This window comes from Struthio camelus, chromosome 8 (assembly GCF_040807025.1).
Source record: "Struthio camelus isolate bStrCam1 chromosome 8, bStrCam1.hap1, whole genome shotgun sequence".
Lineage (NCBI taxonomy): Eukaryota > Metazoa > Chordata > Aves > Struthioniformes > Struthionidae > Struthio > Struthio camelus.
The window spans coordinates 17,056,380-17,075,245 of NC_090949.1; the positions used below are offsets into that span (position 1 = coordinate 17,056,380).

The following is an 18,866-nucleotide window of genomic DNA, read 5'->3' on the forward strand; positions in this document are numbered from 1 at the left end:
TCCTTTTTGCTGCCCTTTTACACCCCTTTTTCTGCCATAATCCCTTCCCGAAGAATCAACCTACCCCTAATTATTTTTTGCCTGTTGATCCTAGTCTTGCTATGTCTGTATTAAATTTGGCATTTCTCATACTACTACCTTCCTTATCTTGGTCTTTTATGCTATTAATTATATGGTTACCTAAGTGCTGTTGGCCTTGCAAGATTGTACTCCCCTAAAAGGTCCTCAGTCCTTCCCTTCAATGATCTGTGGAGTTTGGCTGTTTTTCTTATAACTTTCCCTTAAATCCCTGTGAAATGTGACCATCTTTCATGGCACTATCTGTAACTCTGTCAGCTTCTCACTCTGTTATCTGTCACATCCAGCAATTTCTCATGTAATGCCCAGTAGTCTCCTGCATCCTGTTAGCTACCTCAGGCCTAGTCAGCAGCCTAGTCGTAAGCCTGCAGTCCTGATGTACTGGATGCTGCCTTTGCCTCAGTCATCACTGACAAGATCTCCCAGCCCCCCCCCCCCCCTTTTTTTAATAGTTTGGTATGATAAACTCAATGAATAGTAAATGATGTTGAGTTGTCCTCTTACATGCATTAATGCTAAAGACAACATTGAATCATTCTGGCATAGCCTTTTGGTGGAAATGGTAAGCTCTAACTGCAGTTTGGAAAGGGTCTATGTTTTGGAAGCTTAATTATTTCCTCCAGTCTTCAGAGACCTCCCTCAGTCTCTGTGGCCTTTCAAAGATCACAGAGCGCAGCCTTGCAAGGACATCAGCCAGTTCCTCAGCTCCTTGAGTCCTCTGTTGGGCACAGGTGATCTGGGTGCTGTCAGTACGCCTGTTGCATGGAGGGAATTGCTAAGACAACATTTACTCTAATATTGCATTAGGCAGTAAATAGTCTACATGCTTCCCTGACTGTAACAATTCTGATTATGAAAGATCCACTGTTCTAGCATTTTTCAGTCCTATTGTGTGAATGCCCAGGAGCCATCACTACCTGCTTCTAATGTATTGTCCTGAGCAAATCACTTAAATTTCTTTGCGCATCTCTAAAGCAGGGATAAATGCTTATCTGTTATCTGGATATTCTGAGGATTGACTGTCTGTGTAGCACCTTGAAAATAGAAAGCACTACAGACAGTAAGTGCTATTTATTACTATTGGTATCGAAATAACTCATGCAGCCAAGCGTAGAGTATAGCTTGCTGTTTGCTAAACTGATTTGCATTTCTACATGCAGTGAAAATGGGAAGGTGTTGCTGTAATGCCACAGCCTTCATTTTATGGATTTTATGCCTCTTGCAGTACAGCCAGGAATTCTGCATGCTGCATTTGTTATACATGTAATTACAAGGCTTCAGAAATTTTAAATATTCAGTTTCTTCTTTTCTTTTTCAATGTCATAACATCACATTTACGGCATCTTTGACTGCTCCATTTGCTAACATTTCGTTCTCTGTTTATCTCTTTCTGAAATAATCCAGGTTTTTAAGTAATCTTAGTTGGGTGCATGAAGTATCTTTCATTAATTGATATTACTCTATTTTGTAACCCCTATGTATTTGGTAGTGTTGATTTCAGCACAGCATTTGTGTAAATGACTGAATAAATAAATCAGTAAATATTCAAGTCCCCCAGCCTCCCTTATAGTGCATCAGTTTTAGTCTTTTAATCTTAAAAGATTGCATTTAGAAATAGTTTTGTTTCTTGACTTTTCAACAGTTTGCTCATTCATACATCCTAAAAAGTAACTTAATTCATTACTTTGTTCCTGAGCTATGAGTCTTTGAAAGTGACTTTTTCTTCTGTGTTAACTTGACGATAGAGGTGACCATGAAAAATGTGGCTGTCTCATTTATAAATATATGTCTGCTCAGCGTTTGCCTGCAGACTCAAGAGATGTCATACTCCTAATCCCTCCCAAAATAAATAGGAGGATGTGAGCTCTTGAGAAGACTTGTACTTACAAGTATGGCTCTGTATGTGGGCATATGCTTGGTCGTGTGGCTCTCAGTGCACAGCTATGAAGTTGATAGTTTTCATCACACATGTGCTACCTTTATATACATATATATATAAAGTTGATGATGTATTTGCATACATAAGCGAATATGTGTTTTCTCCTTGCATATATACTAGAATCAGAGATAAAGTGGTGGTTTCCAGAATGCAGTAGGCATGGGTAGATCTAGTTAGTAGAGGATTCTGTTTATCCCATTCTCTTCATTTTTGTACAACTGTTGTTGCTGCTAAGGTTAATTAAAGTCATTCTGTGGGAAGTGTTCAAGCAGGCATAGTCTAATTTTATATGTGAAGCAAAACTAGCTTAAGGTATCATTAAAAATACTGGTGTGAAAGGTTTGGTTTGGTGTAACTGGTTTGGTGAGGCTGAACTCATGAAGGACAACTTTGTCAATAGGGCAACGGAGGTGCAAAGTATAATTTCCCATCTGCATGACTCGATATTGACATGGAGTCCAGTTTCAAGCATATTGGAGAATCGCCACTGAAAAATGATTGTGACCTGTTCTCAGTCAACTACAGTAGAAGTGTCAACAGAGATATGTTTACTGTATTTACATGTTGAACCCATCTATAACTATAGCTAGTGGTGTTTAAGAAGTTACTTTCAAATACTAGTATCTCCTGAGAATGGAGGAAAATTGCATTAAGATTTTAACTGAATCTTTGAAGTCCTTGATGTTTCTTTACTATCTTGTGCCAACTTGTTTCCGTGTGCCCAAGTTTTTGTACTAGTTGTACAAGTATGCATGTTTATTATCTATGGACCTTCAGTGTATTTTTGTTTAAACTCTAAACAGCATTTTATAAATTCTTATAATTATATAATATTTACAGTTTCAAGTGTTGAACGCTGCCCCTTGTTGCAGAAGATTTTTTTAGTTTTACAATTACAGTACTACACTGAATAACTGCCCTCAGTTTTAGAGTACTTACAATATTTGTGATTAAAAAGTATATAGATAGAATGTGGCAGATTACTTAGCAAAAAGGAATTGGAAATAGTCTGTATGCTTTTTTTTGATACTTTGATTAGCCTTAGAAAGCCTTATAGCTAACTGAGGGCTTCCAAATAATGTCAAAATATTCAGTGACGAGTTGATGTTGACGTAAGCAAAGCTGAATGTATTAATTTCATCTTAACGCTACAGAAGACAATGCGTTTTTATACTTGCTTCTGTCTGGTTTGATCCAAAGCATGGTGAAGAGCCTAATGCTGTGCACAGTGGAGCATTTTTGCTTTCCAGTTAATTGTGGAACGCTCAGCGTTTTCCAGATAGTGGTCAGCACATCAAGCAGAGAGGTCTAATACTGGACGGACAGCAAAAGGTGTCTTGACAATGCACAGGCGTTACTTTGTATAAACAAAATGGAATATTAAAAATAGCTTAGGATATATTTGTTGGCATTATAGCATATCCTCAAACCCCTTGATAATTTTTGAACAAAGTTATCTCTTAGCTCAGAATAGAGCAGCAATATAATCAATTATAGTAGACCCCTAAACTGTCTTTATTTCAATGAGCCTGATTTTGGGACCCCTCAGAATCTTATCTTCAGTTTATCTCCTGAGAATTATTAGAAAAGCTTCATTTACTAGAACTGCTAATTTCTACATCTGTCGAAAGCTAAATCTGCTTTAAAAAGAAAGAGTATTACAACCCGCTTTTTAAATTTATGCTAGTGGCATTAGGTTTGGGCATTTGAAAGTAATTTCAGGAACAGATTTACATACAAGAGAAACCTGTAAGCAAATTGAAAGTGCTGTTTAGGATTCATAGAGGAACAAAATGCATACTTCATCTCTCACATAATTTGTCTTGAGGTTTATGAAATAATTTTTCATCGGATTATAGTATTTAAAGTAATTAAAGATACAGTTTGCTATTTAATAAACAATGTGTTTTGTAACTTCATTAAGGATGCTGCCTTTCTTAATTGTAATGGTCCAAAAGGTTGTCAGTGAACTGTACATTAACTGCAGAGATGATAATGATTTTATATGGTAATAATTTTTAAATGAATAGCTCATGTACTTTTCCAGCCACATGGGGAAAATAATTTACATTCCTAAATCTTTCTTTAGTATTAACCCCTTTACTTGAGGAGAGTGGATATCCTTGTGTAAAATGTTCATTTGTTTTACATTAGCGCTAATGCAAGCGTGTAGGACGCGCTGGTGTGAAAGGATTAAAAGCAGTAGCATTAGACAAGCGTGAACATTTCAGAGAGAAATCCTTGTTAGAGGGACCTGTTGGGACCATGTAACATGATTTTCTATTTATTGATCAGATGCTTCTTGTTTTTGTTACCATTTGAAAGTCTACTGGGAGAGAATCTTACTGCTGTAGGATTCTAAATAGAAAAATATGCACCAAGACGACTTTCAGGACTCTGCTTGCTCGTTGATACGTTTGTGTGACTGCCCTAACGTTAGCATGGGTCAAATGCTTGTGTCAGAGGAAGCATATGCTCTCTTGGGAGTACTCACACCATTGGCTGTAGGCTATTTTAGGCACCTGATTTTAACATTCTGAAATGCAGTTCTCTGGATGTGGCCACCTCTTCACTGACTAAAATGTGAAGGTAGGAATGTTCCTACCTATCTGACGCCGTAAGTATCATAAAAGTTAGTTGCCTAACGTAGGAGGTACAAATTCTCCTTTTTGAATTTTTTAATTAGCCACCAAACAAATGAGCTTAAGAGGAGGGTCCTTTTATGCGTGTCTGCAGATTTCTGTACCCACAAACCAAGTCCGTGATCTGTGATCTTCAGTGACAATGTTTCTCTTCATGTCTTTGAACGTTGAGTGTTGAAAAAGCATTTGGAAGATTTTCAGAGTCTTTTCTCTGTTTTCCAGCTAGTAGCTTTATAGTATCTGAGGTTCAACAGCCTAGGTTTCTGCCCAAAGTATTTGATTTAGTACTCTTGTCAGCAGCATGTGAAACACCCAAGAAAAATACAGGCACTTGACCAAAAAAATGGTGCAATTAGCTAAGAAAGACACTGTTCTTAAATAAAATTTCATATGAAATACAACGTATGCTGATGCTGGGAAAGGAAATCGCATTTAGTTAACGGATAAAAGAGAAAACTCAGAAAACTTCATGACTTTTTCTGTCGTTGACCTTTACTCAGAAGGGGGTTAGGTCAAAGTATGATTTTGCTTAATTATTTCCAACATGTGAAAGTGTGCACAACTGATCTACTTGTGTACTAGAATAACATGTTAAGAGGATAGTTACATAAAACCCCTTGCTACAGCCTCTTTTGAAAGGAAAGGCAAATAAATATGTTCTTAATGATAAGGACATTGATGTGGAGTGGGTAAGTGACCTCAGTAAGAAGGCTTATTGACCTTCCAGCATGTTACAAGAATGTCATATTTGTCGCAGCATACTGATACGCAGCCGGTGACAATCCGAGAAGATAAAGCCCCTGACAATGGATACTTATTATTCACCTGCAATTATAAAACTCTGTATGCTCTTTTTCCTAATTGATAGTGCACACTGGAACGTAATCACATTAAAGTGTACCTTCAGAACGTTGCTTTAAAGAAATGAGTAAGAAAGTCTTCTCAAATGTTTTGCTAGATGATTCATTGCATTGGAAATGCTGTCGAGGAGCCGATACTGCCAAGCCTATAAATATGCAGTTACAAGAGCTCTGGAAGCATGCATTCTGGTAGTATGACAGATTCAAAAAGCACTTTCTCTGTGGCAGTAGGTTTCTGAAGTTTCCTGTTTTGCATTCAGCCACAGTTGTCTAATTAGACTATTTGGTTGACAAATTTGCCTTCTTTTAAATAAAATTAATTTGGAGGTAGGAGAACAAACACCATCAGAAACCTGAATTACTCTTTCTTTCCATAATAATTGTTTCATTTGAACAGAGCAGAAATAGGCTTTATTACTTTTAGGGGATTTCCGTTTAATTTCCTGTATATGACATTTTTCCAGAAGGAGTGAATATTGTCAGTCTATTTATAAACCTTTGAACAAAGTGATTTTAATGGAATCACTGATCCCACCTTACCTATTTTGGCACTAATGGATACAGCTGTAATGAATAACTGTTACCTGATAGTATTTTTAACAGAGAGCGCTTTCTTTAAGCCATCACGTGTATTTTCCTGTGTTTTGTATTGTCTTCTGAAGACCCAAAATGCACTGAGGGTAATGAGAAAGAATGATAGCTTAGATGTATTCTTTCCTTGAACTGCTGGTTATATTAAATCTACTGCTCCCTGTGCAGACCTACAAATCTATAACATCCTTCTGAGATGAATTCGGAAACGAGGGGCTGCATTCTTCTATTCTTGGTCCAAAGATTAAAATTGATCACAGGAAACACAAGGGAGCAGGTTGTAGTATCACAGCTCAGTGCGGTTAACTAGGATAGTGCCTGGCTTCTGTTCTACTTAACTGTGCGCATACAGGTTACGAATATTATTGATTGCAAGGGTCAGTGAAGGCTGGAGGGAGGTTATGTCGCTTGACGCTATTTGGTAATTTTTAAGGGACAAGAGCTATGAACCCTCATAGCAGCTGGGACAGGTACAGTTTAAATCTGACAAATGGAGATTTATGTTTGTGTGCGCAGGCAAAGCCCTTCAGGTAGAAATAATAAATGGAAATTTGATAGGTTGTTTTATCATAGGTCAAATAACTTGCTGTAGAAGAAGAAGGGGAAAAAAGATTTAATTATTACCTTTTCATCAGAATGCACTGATGATAGGTTTTAAGTCGTAGATCTGTGCTGCAGAAAAATGAATAGTGTTTAGAATTCTTTTTATGAGGCATCATTTTAAAACACATATAGAGATGGTTTACCTGAAGTGATTCAAAAATGCAGCGTAGGTGGTAGGATATGGGAGTAATTACTGAATAATCTTTATAGCATCTTTTTATTCTTCCATGTAGACAAAACTGTGTATTAATATTCTAAGAGTCAAGATGACACTATGTTATAAAAAGTGTTCAAAGTACTAGGAAACAATATTTGTTTCTTATATTCAGTAGCACCTGGAAAACATTGTTGTTTTACACTGAAAGCTAGTTCATTTTAGAAAAATGTATATATGTATGTAAAAGGTTTGGATGAAACCCTATTACATTTTAAAAATAGGAATAACCAGGGAGTCCTGTATTCCATGACTAGTATTTAGTATGCAGGATCTTCTACCCAAATAAATAGCATTTGATGAGTATTTGAGACAAATGCAGTTATTGCACAGGGTGCAAAACTGTAATTAATTCATCCTACGATTTTATAGTCACCATATTTGAATGGAGTTCAGGATGCGGTGGAAGTTGCATACAACAGTGTAGTAGTACTGGGTTTAAGAGAAATGACTGTGGTTAAATATTTGTGTTTCACCTCTGTACTGTTTTTTCAACTTCAGGAAAAAAGATAAAAATCAGAACTTATATTTTTATACATTAATGCTAATCAGCTATTATATTGGTATAATATCAGAAGTACAGGACAAGATAATAGCTAGTGTAAGGTGGTGTTGTCTCAGTCAACTTCATGGCAACTTCCTTACTGTACAGTGTCTGAGATCTAACCAAAGGCATTATTCCCGGGTATTAGTAACCTAAACATTCCATATATGTTTCCACAAGATGAATTTGCTGCCACTGATAGATATTCAACATTTGTTTTGCAGCAGCGTGTGGAGGCTTAGTGTTTATTTTTCTTTCTGATACCAACTAAGTATTTGTGGCTTTTTCGTTATGAATGTTTTCTGTCAGATTTTTAACCCACTTCCTGCATGTTTACCATACGTAGCTTTGATTCATTCAGCTTTTCAAGATTTTTTTTTCCCAATTTTTTTTTTGAAATCAAAGCTTAACACGAAGAATACTTTCTTAGGCCAACATTTTCTTTTACCTTTGCAAATTCTCATTGGCTTTGTATCATTTCCATGTGCCAGCGTGACTGCCTGTAAACTCGACACATTAGACAGGTATGCTATAATGAATCTGTCTGGGTAAGGTTATCATTCTTCTTACAGACAGTTATTTTAATACTTTCTCCTCTCACTTTTCTTTTAGGAGTCTGCTGCTCCTAAATCCTCTTTCTCCATCCAGTTTATTTTGCTTTACTTGTACATATTCAGATTTGCCACGCTCTGTCAAAATCTTTCCAGCTTATTGTTGCTTCCAAGATGGTGGGTTTTTTTGTGTCCTTCAAATTTATTGACAGAGAGATAATCTTCTTGCTTTTGTGGCCAGTTCACTTATGCAACATTTACTGAACGAGAGGAAGCATTGGGGCCAGTTTCTGCTCCTCTAGGTTGATGCGCTGCATCACACTGACAAATAGTATCTGGCTGGTGTCTGGAGCAAATACAGCTCCCTGTGTCTTTCCTTTGGCATGTTAGTACTCAGAACATGCTTATAAAAGGAAGAGAGAAAGGAAGTGAAAACATTAGCATGTCAAATCTTAAAACTTCAGCACCCCTGCTATGCCAGTTCAAGGATGCTCCTGAATAATGACAGCTTGTGCCAGTTGTGTGAAGTGACCGAGATTCCAATTAGGACTGAAAATCCAGTCCAGCCCTATCGTAAGGAGACTGGAGCAAGCTCATTTCCTGGTGGAATGGCACGTTCTTATCTTAGAGGTGGATTTGGCTGAGACTACTAAATGCATTTTTGCTAGTGACCTTTTCAGATTTGTAGCCAGTTGTAATAAGTGTTGCCAAGATGACATAAGAATGGTTTGCAGCAGTATTACACTTTATTTTTTTTTACAGCAGATGTTCTTCAGTTACTCTGTCTTACAATTTACAGAACTCTTATGTTGAACAAATCAAGATTCATAGCAAATCAGTATGTTAAGTCTTGCGGTAAGCAATACTGGGCAGAACAGAACCAGAGGGAAGGTAAGCAGACTTCTGCATTCATCCTTTGCTATGATGAGGTTTACTTCATAGTAATCTTTCCATTTCAGCACATCCTTTCACAGGGACTTCCATTTAACTTACTAGCATCCTCAGTTTGACTATTACTTTGAATGTGGGCAACATTAAATATCACTTTCTAACCTGAGAAGAAATACTAGAATTGCCATCTGTTCCTCAATTTAGGAAACTATATATTTTTGTCCAACCTAATATCACTTCTTCAAGAGCGTCCTTTAAAGTATTGTATTTTAAAAATACTTTGTGATACTGGATGCCTCAGTTCTGAGATATGCAATTTAAAAGAGTGCTTTTAGAGGGTAAGTGCTCAGCTCTCACTGATAGTTAAAAGTCTTTGTTGCTTAACTGAATACCCAGATAAAGCGGATTGCAAAATCACCACATTGCTGCTTCAGATATTTGCTTAATTGTCCTGAAACACTTCAGTGATTTTCACTAAAATACATTACTTCAGTTATACTTCGGTGTTACTCCAATAATATTCCAAGTGCAGGACCGGGTCCCCTGTGTTGACAGTAATAGAATTACCAATAACTACTAAGAGTAGAAGTAGATTGTGGAAGGTGTGCTAAAGCCTTGAAAACAGACTAACAATAAAACTGAATTAGAGGTGGACTTTATTTTTAGATTTGATGGGGCTAAAAAGTTATAATTTGCCTTTGGACATTTCACTCCACATTGATGTCAAGCAGATCTGATCATGGGATCACTAAATGCTGTGAGGATAAGCCATAAGGCTGCAGAGGTTTATAATTCAAGCTCAGGCACAGAACACTGATTGCATGGTCATAAGCCTAATTTCCATCTCAAACATGGCTTGATTCTAAATTCTATCTGCTGTTCCCATTTACAATTTCTGATGCTTGGTTCCTGTGAAATTTTGGCCACATCTAAACTAGGATTAGACATTGGTCTTCAAAGAGAATTAGGATTATGAAAACAGATTAGGTTCTGGCTATTCTGACTGCTTCTTTTCTGCTCTTTCAGTGCTGTTTGTTAGAAGTTTAGGTCCTAGTATCTTGATCTAAATTAACAATGAAGTGAGATCTGAGTCCTGTGGACCATGTTACTTACAGGTTCAGCTAATTATTCAGACATTCCTAAAAAATACTATGGTGTGCATGTTACTGTTCAACTTAGTATGCACTGCAGCAGTTGTATGTGGATCTTGTTGATAGATGCGGAGGGCCTCCTTTCACATATATTGTTCTCAGTGTTCATTGTAATGTGAGGGTAAGAAAACACTAACCTATGTGTCTTGTTTATAGAAAAAGAAATATAGGGGGAGAAAGGCAAAAGAACTACAAGGCCCTTAGCCATCATTAGGGAATTACTCTTACAGACCTTGCACGTGTACCCTATTCCAAAGTAAAGAAGTCATTAATAAAAAACAGTAAAAAGGAGCCATTATATTACAAAATAAATCTACCAGGCTTACAAAGAAAACAAATTTGAAAGAGCCACCTGCTGTGGAGATGAGGCAGTAATCTCAACAGCAGGAAATAAATGGAGAGAGAAGGAAAATACAAAAGCATAGACATTAAAAAAGTAATTAAAACACTTATCTCCATCGACATACATAACAAACAAAAAAAAAATCAACCACCTAGAAAACATACTCTATTGAACCTCACAACAGGAAGTAACAAAGCTGCCACCATTTAAAAAAAAAAAAAAAAAAGCATTCTCAAGCAAAATGAGAGAGATCCTTTAAAAATATAAGCCTCAAAAGTATTTACTAATGTGTTAATCATTAATGGACTGACCTTGAGAGAAGCTGAGCACCTGCAGAGCATTTGCAACTTAGTACTGAGAGTTTCATTTTTCAGGATCAAACCTTTAAAAATATAAGGAGAGTAACTCTTTAGATACCAGTGGCTTTCTGTTCCATTTCTGGTGATTGTCATAGCATGAATTGTAATGGTGCTTTTAGTATAATCAGCTATGTGGCACAGCTTAGGTACCACGTTTGGGTAATGCATTTCGATATAGTTTGCATCTATGCTGTTTAATATTGATCCATGGAAAGCAATGTTATCAATATTGATATGAATAAATGTGACTTACAAATAGGTAGAGAATATGCCACTGAATGCAAATAGTTTGTATTATGTCTAGGGAAAACTGTAAATTTAACAGTTAAGAGAATACTGTTTCAATGTAATCTTTCAAGAAAATACTTTAATGTACTTAAAATTCATGGTCCAATTCATGCAATTCATGGGTTATGTGACACAGAATAAAACTGCTTTATATACATAGATTTTGATCTCCATTTCCCCAGACCACAGACCAGACCTGTTGAAAAAGAACAGAGCATTCAGGAATATTAAAGGATGCTTATGTGCTTGGAATTTACAATAAGTTCTTTCTTCTCTGCCATGCACCTTTGTAGTCATTCTCTGAGCATGTGCTACCTGTATCCGTAAGTCTCTGGGCAGGTCAGAATGTTATCAGACAGAGTATTACATCTGAAATATTTGTATATGGGAGCACAAGGAGCAAGTTGGAAAGATCAGTGCATAAAGGAGCAGGGAGAGGGGATGAAAGAGGTATGTTAGCTTTTTCTGTTAATTCAAAAGGACACTTTCAGAAGGGAAATGATGGATTTAGAAATTTACTTTGGGAGGGCAATTATGTTAGTTCTGTATTTACCTTAACATACACTTGTGAGAAAAGGACAACAAAGATAAAACAAATATTATTGATAAATAGCTTATCAGGCCAATACAGTTCCTCTCTAAAATTTGTATCAGTCTGTCTCCATCACACCTTCATGGCTCCTTTTCCCGGGACATATCTGCATGGATAGGCACAACTTGTTATTCCTAGTCCTCAGAGTCCTGGGCAAAGGTGAGCTCCTGCTAGTGCAGAACCTCTGAAGCCTTTTTGTCTGGCTGTGTTCAAGCTTCTTATCCCGATTAACGGTCTGGCTCTCAGTTTGCCTGGGATTGGGCTCACAGATGTTATTTCAGCTGACTTGCAGTGCCACCAGAGCAAATACCCAGCTAATCATATGTTTCTTCTGTCCATATCCAGTTTGTAATGATTCATGCTTTTTTCTACTCATGCTCAGTAGATTCCAGCAGTTGAAGGCTTACCAACTGGTCTTGGGATCTCCTGGTGGTGTCTTCCTCTGCAGATCTCTGTGACATGGAGGTTAGGAAGGGCGGAACATGCTTAGTGAAGAGGAATCTTTGGAAATTTAATTTTTCTGACTAGCACAGTTTTCCCTGTAACTATGAATTCTCAAAATCTTGTTCAACTCAGCAACATATGAGCAGGTTTTCACAGAGATGACAAAAGGTGGGAAGTCCTTCCCTCACCCTCTGTGTTTCTAACTCATGCTCCAAATTTGTATGACTTATGTGACTTTTCAAAAAATGTTCTTAAATTTGTGATTCAGGAAAATAAAATGATCTATGAATAAGTTTGATGTTAGTTTTGGTTTGCTAGTTCAAAAAAGGAAGAAAAAAGATTTGCACAGCAAGTAAATGAAACTTTCTGTTTTGTTTTGAATTTGATTTGGGTAAATCTATAAATGTAATGTAATTTTGAAACAAAATGTGGAAAGATCTATTATAAAAATGTCAAAAAGGAGTGTTTCAGCTTTTTAAAAATATTATTTAATGTATTCCAACACAGATTGTTTTATCCAGCCTGAGTTTGCATTCTTACTCCAAAATAAGGGTTAGTAAAAACAATTCAGCCAGATCTCATTTTGATGACTCTGTACTCTCATTTCCATAACAGCTCTTCTGGAACTAGGAATACAAGGAGAGGTGATATTGCTTGAAAGTCCCAGGTTTTTTTTGCTTATCTCGTCCAGTTTAAGTTTTACCAAGATGTGATGTTAACGTGATTAAAAACGAAGCAAGCAAAACTTTTATGTTTAGATGTGGAGAAAAAAGAAAAACTTACAATGCTGTAGAAGTTTTCTCCCCTTAGGCTACTGTGTGTTTACACTTTAACTTGTGTTCCATTTTTTTGTCTGGAGATTTGTTTTCATTCAGCTGCCAGTGAAGACTACGTTTGACCCTGACCAAGGAACAGGGCTTATTTTGTATGTCAGTTGTTAAGACTGCTGAGAAGTTCATTTGAAACTGTAAATCTGCTCAAACATGTCAGATTTAAGTAATCCAAACAATAAGTTCAGGCTCAAGAAGGCATTCCTGTTTCTGGGGAGAGGGGATTTGATCAAAATAGGAAAGAGAGACTTGCTGGGCCTCTGCTTCCCCTTTCCAGGTCTGGGCAATAGTTACGGTAATAGCAACAGCATTTTTTTTTTTTCCTTTTCAGACTTAGCTGATTGATGCATTGACATGCCTTGATTTATTTGGTGCAGCAACCAGCTGGATGAGGTGCATTGCTCTGCAGGCCAACCCCTTACACTGCGTATGCATCACTCTTGTATATTGCCTTCTGCATCTGTGACAGACTGACTCTAATCATTTAGCGATTCATAGTTGATGTAGGCTAGAAGTAAATGTAAAAAGGGACACTAAGAGGACTCTCTCTAAATAAAGATGATGAACTTGACACTTCCAGTTGAGAAAATCAGCATGCATGAGTGTTATGTGAGAACAAAGAGTAAAAAGCCCTGGCAGGGAGTAGATGCTATTATATATAAAAAATAAATACATAGATATATATTTTTATATGTAACAGGTATAAGAATGGGAGGTTACGGTCTTTATTTTCCAAAGCTGCTGTTATTATTGGCTAATGCGTTTGGAAGGTGTACAGTATGTCGGGCTGGAGTGAGACACTCATGGTGAGGCACAGAGTTATAGCCTACTGGAGAGAAGGCTGTGTGGATCATGTGAAGGAAGGAAAGAAGGAGAGCTTCTCACTGAAAGAGAATGATGTTTACTGAGAGAGAGCTGGGAGCATCTGGAGATGAAAGGCAGGGCCTAGCAAACTTGAGGGTCAGGAATAGCGATGACCCAGATCGTGATTGTCTAGGTTCGCTTTGCAGAGCTGAACTAGATCTATCATGCCAGCCATTATTTTCATGATATTTTTACTTTGTTTTCTTAGTAAATGCCATTTTACTACAGCCTGTGATGCTTCAATATATGGTTTAGAAATCAGTTCCTTCAGAAGCTTATTCCCCAGCAACAGCAGATAAAGGGACTGAAACTCCAAGAAATCCAGAGCTTTGGCCTTGTAGCATCCTGTTCCTTGCGTAACTGGTTGCAGAGTCCATCAGAATGGCACTGGTAGAACTGTGTTTTTAGGCTGTTCTTCACTGCCAGTGAAGGAAATAATTGTTTCTTAGACGTTGGTACGGGTTAATTAAAGACACAACACTTTAAATAATAAAATAAATAATGAAAGATTATTTCAGGGTAAGAAATACTAAACAATAAGTAAATAAATAAAAAACCTTTTAGATGGCTTGCAGGTGGATTTGGAGAAAAGAGAACTGATTAAGACTAACATGAGTGGAAAAACTAGGAGAAAGACCTCATGTTTTTCTAAGTGTTTTTTCTTGGGTGGCTCCTGGCTATTTTGCACTGTTTGTGAACTCCCTTTTGCTAAAGGATCTCTTTAATTCATCTTCAAAGGGTATTTCTCTTGGATGGAGAAGGGTCTTAAAATAATTTCTCTTCTAGGTCATTATTTTGACCTAAATATTGTTTTTCATAGATGACTTTTTAACAAATTTTATTTCTTCTCTAAAACTATTTGCTCTAAACTGTACTTTTTCTCTGTAGTTGTTTTTTCTTCAAATGTTCTCTCTCCTGGGAGGCTGTTGGCTATTTAGCAATCTGTTTGTGAGGTGTACTTTTGTGGGGTGGCTGTTTATTATGAAATAGTGTCTCTCTAAAGTGGATCTTATCGGTTCTTGACCTCTTTCTCTGTCTGTCCTTGTCTGTCTGCCTCTTTCTTAGCTGCCCTAGTGGCTTTAAGAAGGGCCCATTCTCTCTTTTTTAACAAAAATGAATGCAATCATTAGCAGGGCAAATAATATGCAACAAAAGGGGATACATTAGAGTTTAGTGCAACTTCCAGTGGATGCTTAGCAAAGAGCTTGAAACTATGCCAGATGTTTATAGGAATAAGAGAAAAATCTCCTGCATTTTCTTCAAATGTAAATATTGCAAAATTGGTTTTCCTGCAGTTTTCTGCAAAGGAGTAGTGTAAATTGCAGGAAATGCCACTTATATTGACTCCCTCTTACAGGGTTTTTTTGGTTTTGGAGAGTTGGGGGGGGGGGGTTGATTTTGTTTGCTTGTTTTTATTATAGCAGTCAGCCTAAACATAATTGGATTCAATGTATCCTTAATCCAACTCCTTTGATTTCAGTGACATTCAACTAGTGATGAATCTGACCCATGAACAGATAATGTTTGCAGCGTTCCCTTAATTCGACTCTTCCTTTAGTCAGTAGGAGGCATATGAATGACTAATAGAGACAGAATCATTTTCAGGAGGAGATGACTTAAATAGCAAAATAAGTGGAATTCTTTTATTTGTGAGAGTTTCTTCTTGTTTTTGAACAGGGAGTAGGTAGTAGGTAGAAAGGAAATTAATTTTAGTTTGCATTGTACCTCCCACTAATGGCAAATGTGTTCTTCCCAAGAGCACACTGAGGCTTCTGAGCTGGTTTATGGATACCTCAATAGCAGAATTTGCACTAATCTGTCCTTGGCCTGTAGGCAGTCACTGAGAGTTTGTGCTGAGGGACTTTTGTTGCCATAGATGTTTTAGCAATATATGCATGGTGAGATTATTTTTTAAAAAATGCAGTTTTTTAAATTCTTGAATGCTTTTTACATATTGTACTTTCAATAAGCACAAAATACCTCTGGCAGCCTCTTAGCATATCCATTATTCATTCTGCATTAACTGATATTCCAGTCCCTCCAGGAAGTACAGCATCCAAAGGTCTTGAGAAGTTCAGTACGTGCTAGGATTTCCTTACCTATTTTTCTCAAAATCCAACTATAGATCATCAGTATTTTTAAAGTTACCTGTTCAGCAACTGAGTCATAAAAGTTTTTATTGATAGAGATCAAGATGATGCTCAGAAACATGAGATTTTTGAAATGCAAAAATTTCGAGTTCTTTTTATTTGCTTTTTGACTTGTAAGCCTGTTGAATTCACTGAGGCCACGTTTTCAGTCTCTTCACTGAAACTGTTAAAGCTAAAAATGTACTACTTTTTTTCTTCTCTTTTAGTAACTTCAGTCAGGGATCTAGAAGTTTAAGAAACTTCCCCAATATCAGGTGACTTGTGAAAAAATCTTAAGGGTTCTTACAGTTGAGCCTTGATCTCATGCTATAATGAGGCAGCTTTGTGCTCCTTCAGTAAAATAAAAAGGCCCTCAACCTTCCCTAATCAGAACAGGATTCCTCAAAGCACAATCCTCCTTTATTGTTGGCGCTAACCTGGTGTTATTGGGGTTCTCCACCAGCAGCCAGTATGCCTCAGAGGTGACAGCTCAGTCTATTGCGAGCCATGCCTAAGAACGGAGGAAACCGAGATTGCTTTGCATGCACCAATTCTGCCAGCTTGTTCTGACTACACCTACTTCTAGTGTTTTCTTAGAAAAACATTTACTGCATATATACTTCAGCATGCAATTATTAATTAACATACTTTGATAATATTATGCCTTTTTTTAGATTTAAATATGAAAGTTGATGCCCTGTTGAAAGTACCCGCAGGGATCATTTAGATAAAAAAAATATTTTAACTTCTGTGCCTGATAGTTTTTCTGTGTTGTCCAAATGTTCTCAGCAATGAGATGATGTTCTCTAACAATTGTAAGATGTTCTTTACTACTTTCTTTGATTAAAAGATATCTGTTGCTATTATTGGTTGTGAAGTGTATCTCTGTCTGTGTCCTACTGCTTCTACATAAATGTATGTTATTAGTAGCTACAGATAAATTTCAGCCAAAAAGGACTGCTTTTGAGAAAAGCGAGTGGCCAAAAACGTTGACATACAAATACAAGTAAGACAGAACTACAACATTGTCATTTTTGCCCCGCTCAGCATCAGTTAAGTTGATTGATATTGCTTCATTTACATTACCTGCAGACTACCTATGTTGAAAAAGCCCTCAAAACAAAAGGAACGAAAGCAGTTCACAGCAATAAGAGTTATATTTGTGTGAAGGTAGTACAGCAAAGGTTTACCACTGTCTTACCCTGTCTTCCCTACCACTAGCTTCCCTGCTTCTGAACCCTGTGTATCCTGTTCTCTCTATCCCCTGCTCTTGCATTTGTTTTGGTGTGACTTATTTACAAGCATGAGTTATCTAGCAACCTAATTTCAAGTGTCAGTACTATTAAAAGCGCACCAGTGATCTGCAGACTATAAACACGAAAATGCAGCCATTTATGATGTCCTCCTAGGAAGTTTGACACCTGAGGTTTTATAAAACTGCTTGTGTTGAGGAGGTTTTGAGAATGTGCATGTAACGTGAAATATATATTTGTCATTGCAATTTCTCTTCTAGTTCTAATTACTTTAAAATATCTATTTTAGGTTTGCCAGAACCAAACAGAGACAGTATATTCCAAGGACTGAGAATGGATCAAGGATTCTATACATCTAAAGACTTTCTACCTTTGGTAGCAATGGCAAGTAAACCAGGTGTGTGATAATATGTTTTCATTGTAATCATGTTCAGTAAGTGTTTAGCAGTTCCTGATGTGTCAGAATGCACAACTGGTGTGCAGTAGCACATGGAATTAAGAAGCATCTCCCAATGAACAGGTCTTAGGCAGGATTTTCTCCTGATGACCTGCAACCTCAGGAGAATGGTCAAGAAGGTCACTCATAGAGACTGTAAAGCAAATAAAGACATATTATATAAATATATAAACATATGGCAGTTTACCCTGTTTATTACCCAGATAAGTTATGTTTGTTATGTTGATTTAAATTCAAAAGGTGTCATAAGCTTATTTGTGTAAATTATTATCTTGATATAAATAACACATAGTGAGCATAAGGTGGTCTTGAAATGATCTGATACTGAAGAAGGTGTTGCCAAGCCATATAAGCAGCTGCTTTGTATACTATTGACAACTAGTTTTACTTTTAGCATGTTGATCCTCAGTCAGTCATGCTGTGTGTTTTGCAGATGCATTTAAGGAAACACTAGTCCCTTACCCAAAAAACTTAGTCTAAGGACCCAGGACAACAGTAGTATGCCAGGGATTAAGAAGACAATGCTCACTTCACAGGCATCAAATATAATTCTTGTTTTATGCTTTTATGTCTTTGTTTTGAGTGCAGAGGTAACTGAGTGTGCTCTACAAGAAGTATAGCTGCTTTCAGTGGCCCTGAATGTGGGGTTTATGGACCCTTCAGACAAATGCATCACATGAGGTCCTGATTTCTACACCACGTTCATTCACAGTCTAGGTCCCCCAAAGTATTAATAAAATCTAATTCAGTGCACAGTTTTCTAGACATATATTCAACACCTCATGTGGTCCTGCACATATTACTCTGTATTTAATCGCACATATACCTTTTTTATCTACAAACTGGATTTCTTTAGACCATTTGGAAATTTACTTTAACGTCAAATAGGGCTGTGTACTCATTTAGTAGACTTTCCACAAACAGCATCTTAAAGAAAATGTCTTATGGCTAATTAATTGTTCTGCAAATAAAAGTAAAGTTTATTACCCCCTTTTATACAAAATATTTAGGAAGGGAAATTCTGTCTATTCGGTATCCCATCTATCCCATCTCTCTGCTGTTTTGATCTAATAGTTTATTTTTATCTGGTTTTATGAGCTCATATGAGTTGGGAGAAAAGATCTTCTTGAAGAAAGAGATATCTAAAAAGAAACAGATTGAGAATCTGCACAGTAAAACATTTGTTGATTAACAAAGGAAAAATAAATTCTCCAAACCAATTCATCTTGTATTAGTTTGACTA

At 36.8% G+C, this 18,866-nt stretch overlaps 1 protein-coding gene across 15 annotated transcripts in view; it reads left to right on the forward strand.

Annotated features, from left to right (window-relative positions):
- DPYD (dihydropyrimidine dehydrogenase) overlaps positions 1-18,866 on the forward strand; it is a 386,630-nt gene that overhangs the window by 162,081 nt on the left and 205,683 nt on the right. For 8 of the 15 annotated variants that reach the window (XM_068952355.1, XM_068952359.1, XM_068952352.1 and 5 more), the window contains 2 exons: positions 8,785-8,913; positions 17,456-17,563. In XM_068952355.1, the coding sequence (XP_068808456.1) occupies positions 8,785-8,913; positions 17,456-17,563 (237 nt within the window). The remainder of the gene's footprint in view (positions 1-8,784; positions 8,914-17,455; positions 17,564-18,866) is intronic. The other 7 variants (XM_068952361.1, XM_068952354.1, XM_068952364.1 and 4 more) reach the window with 1 other exon arrangement.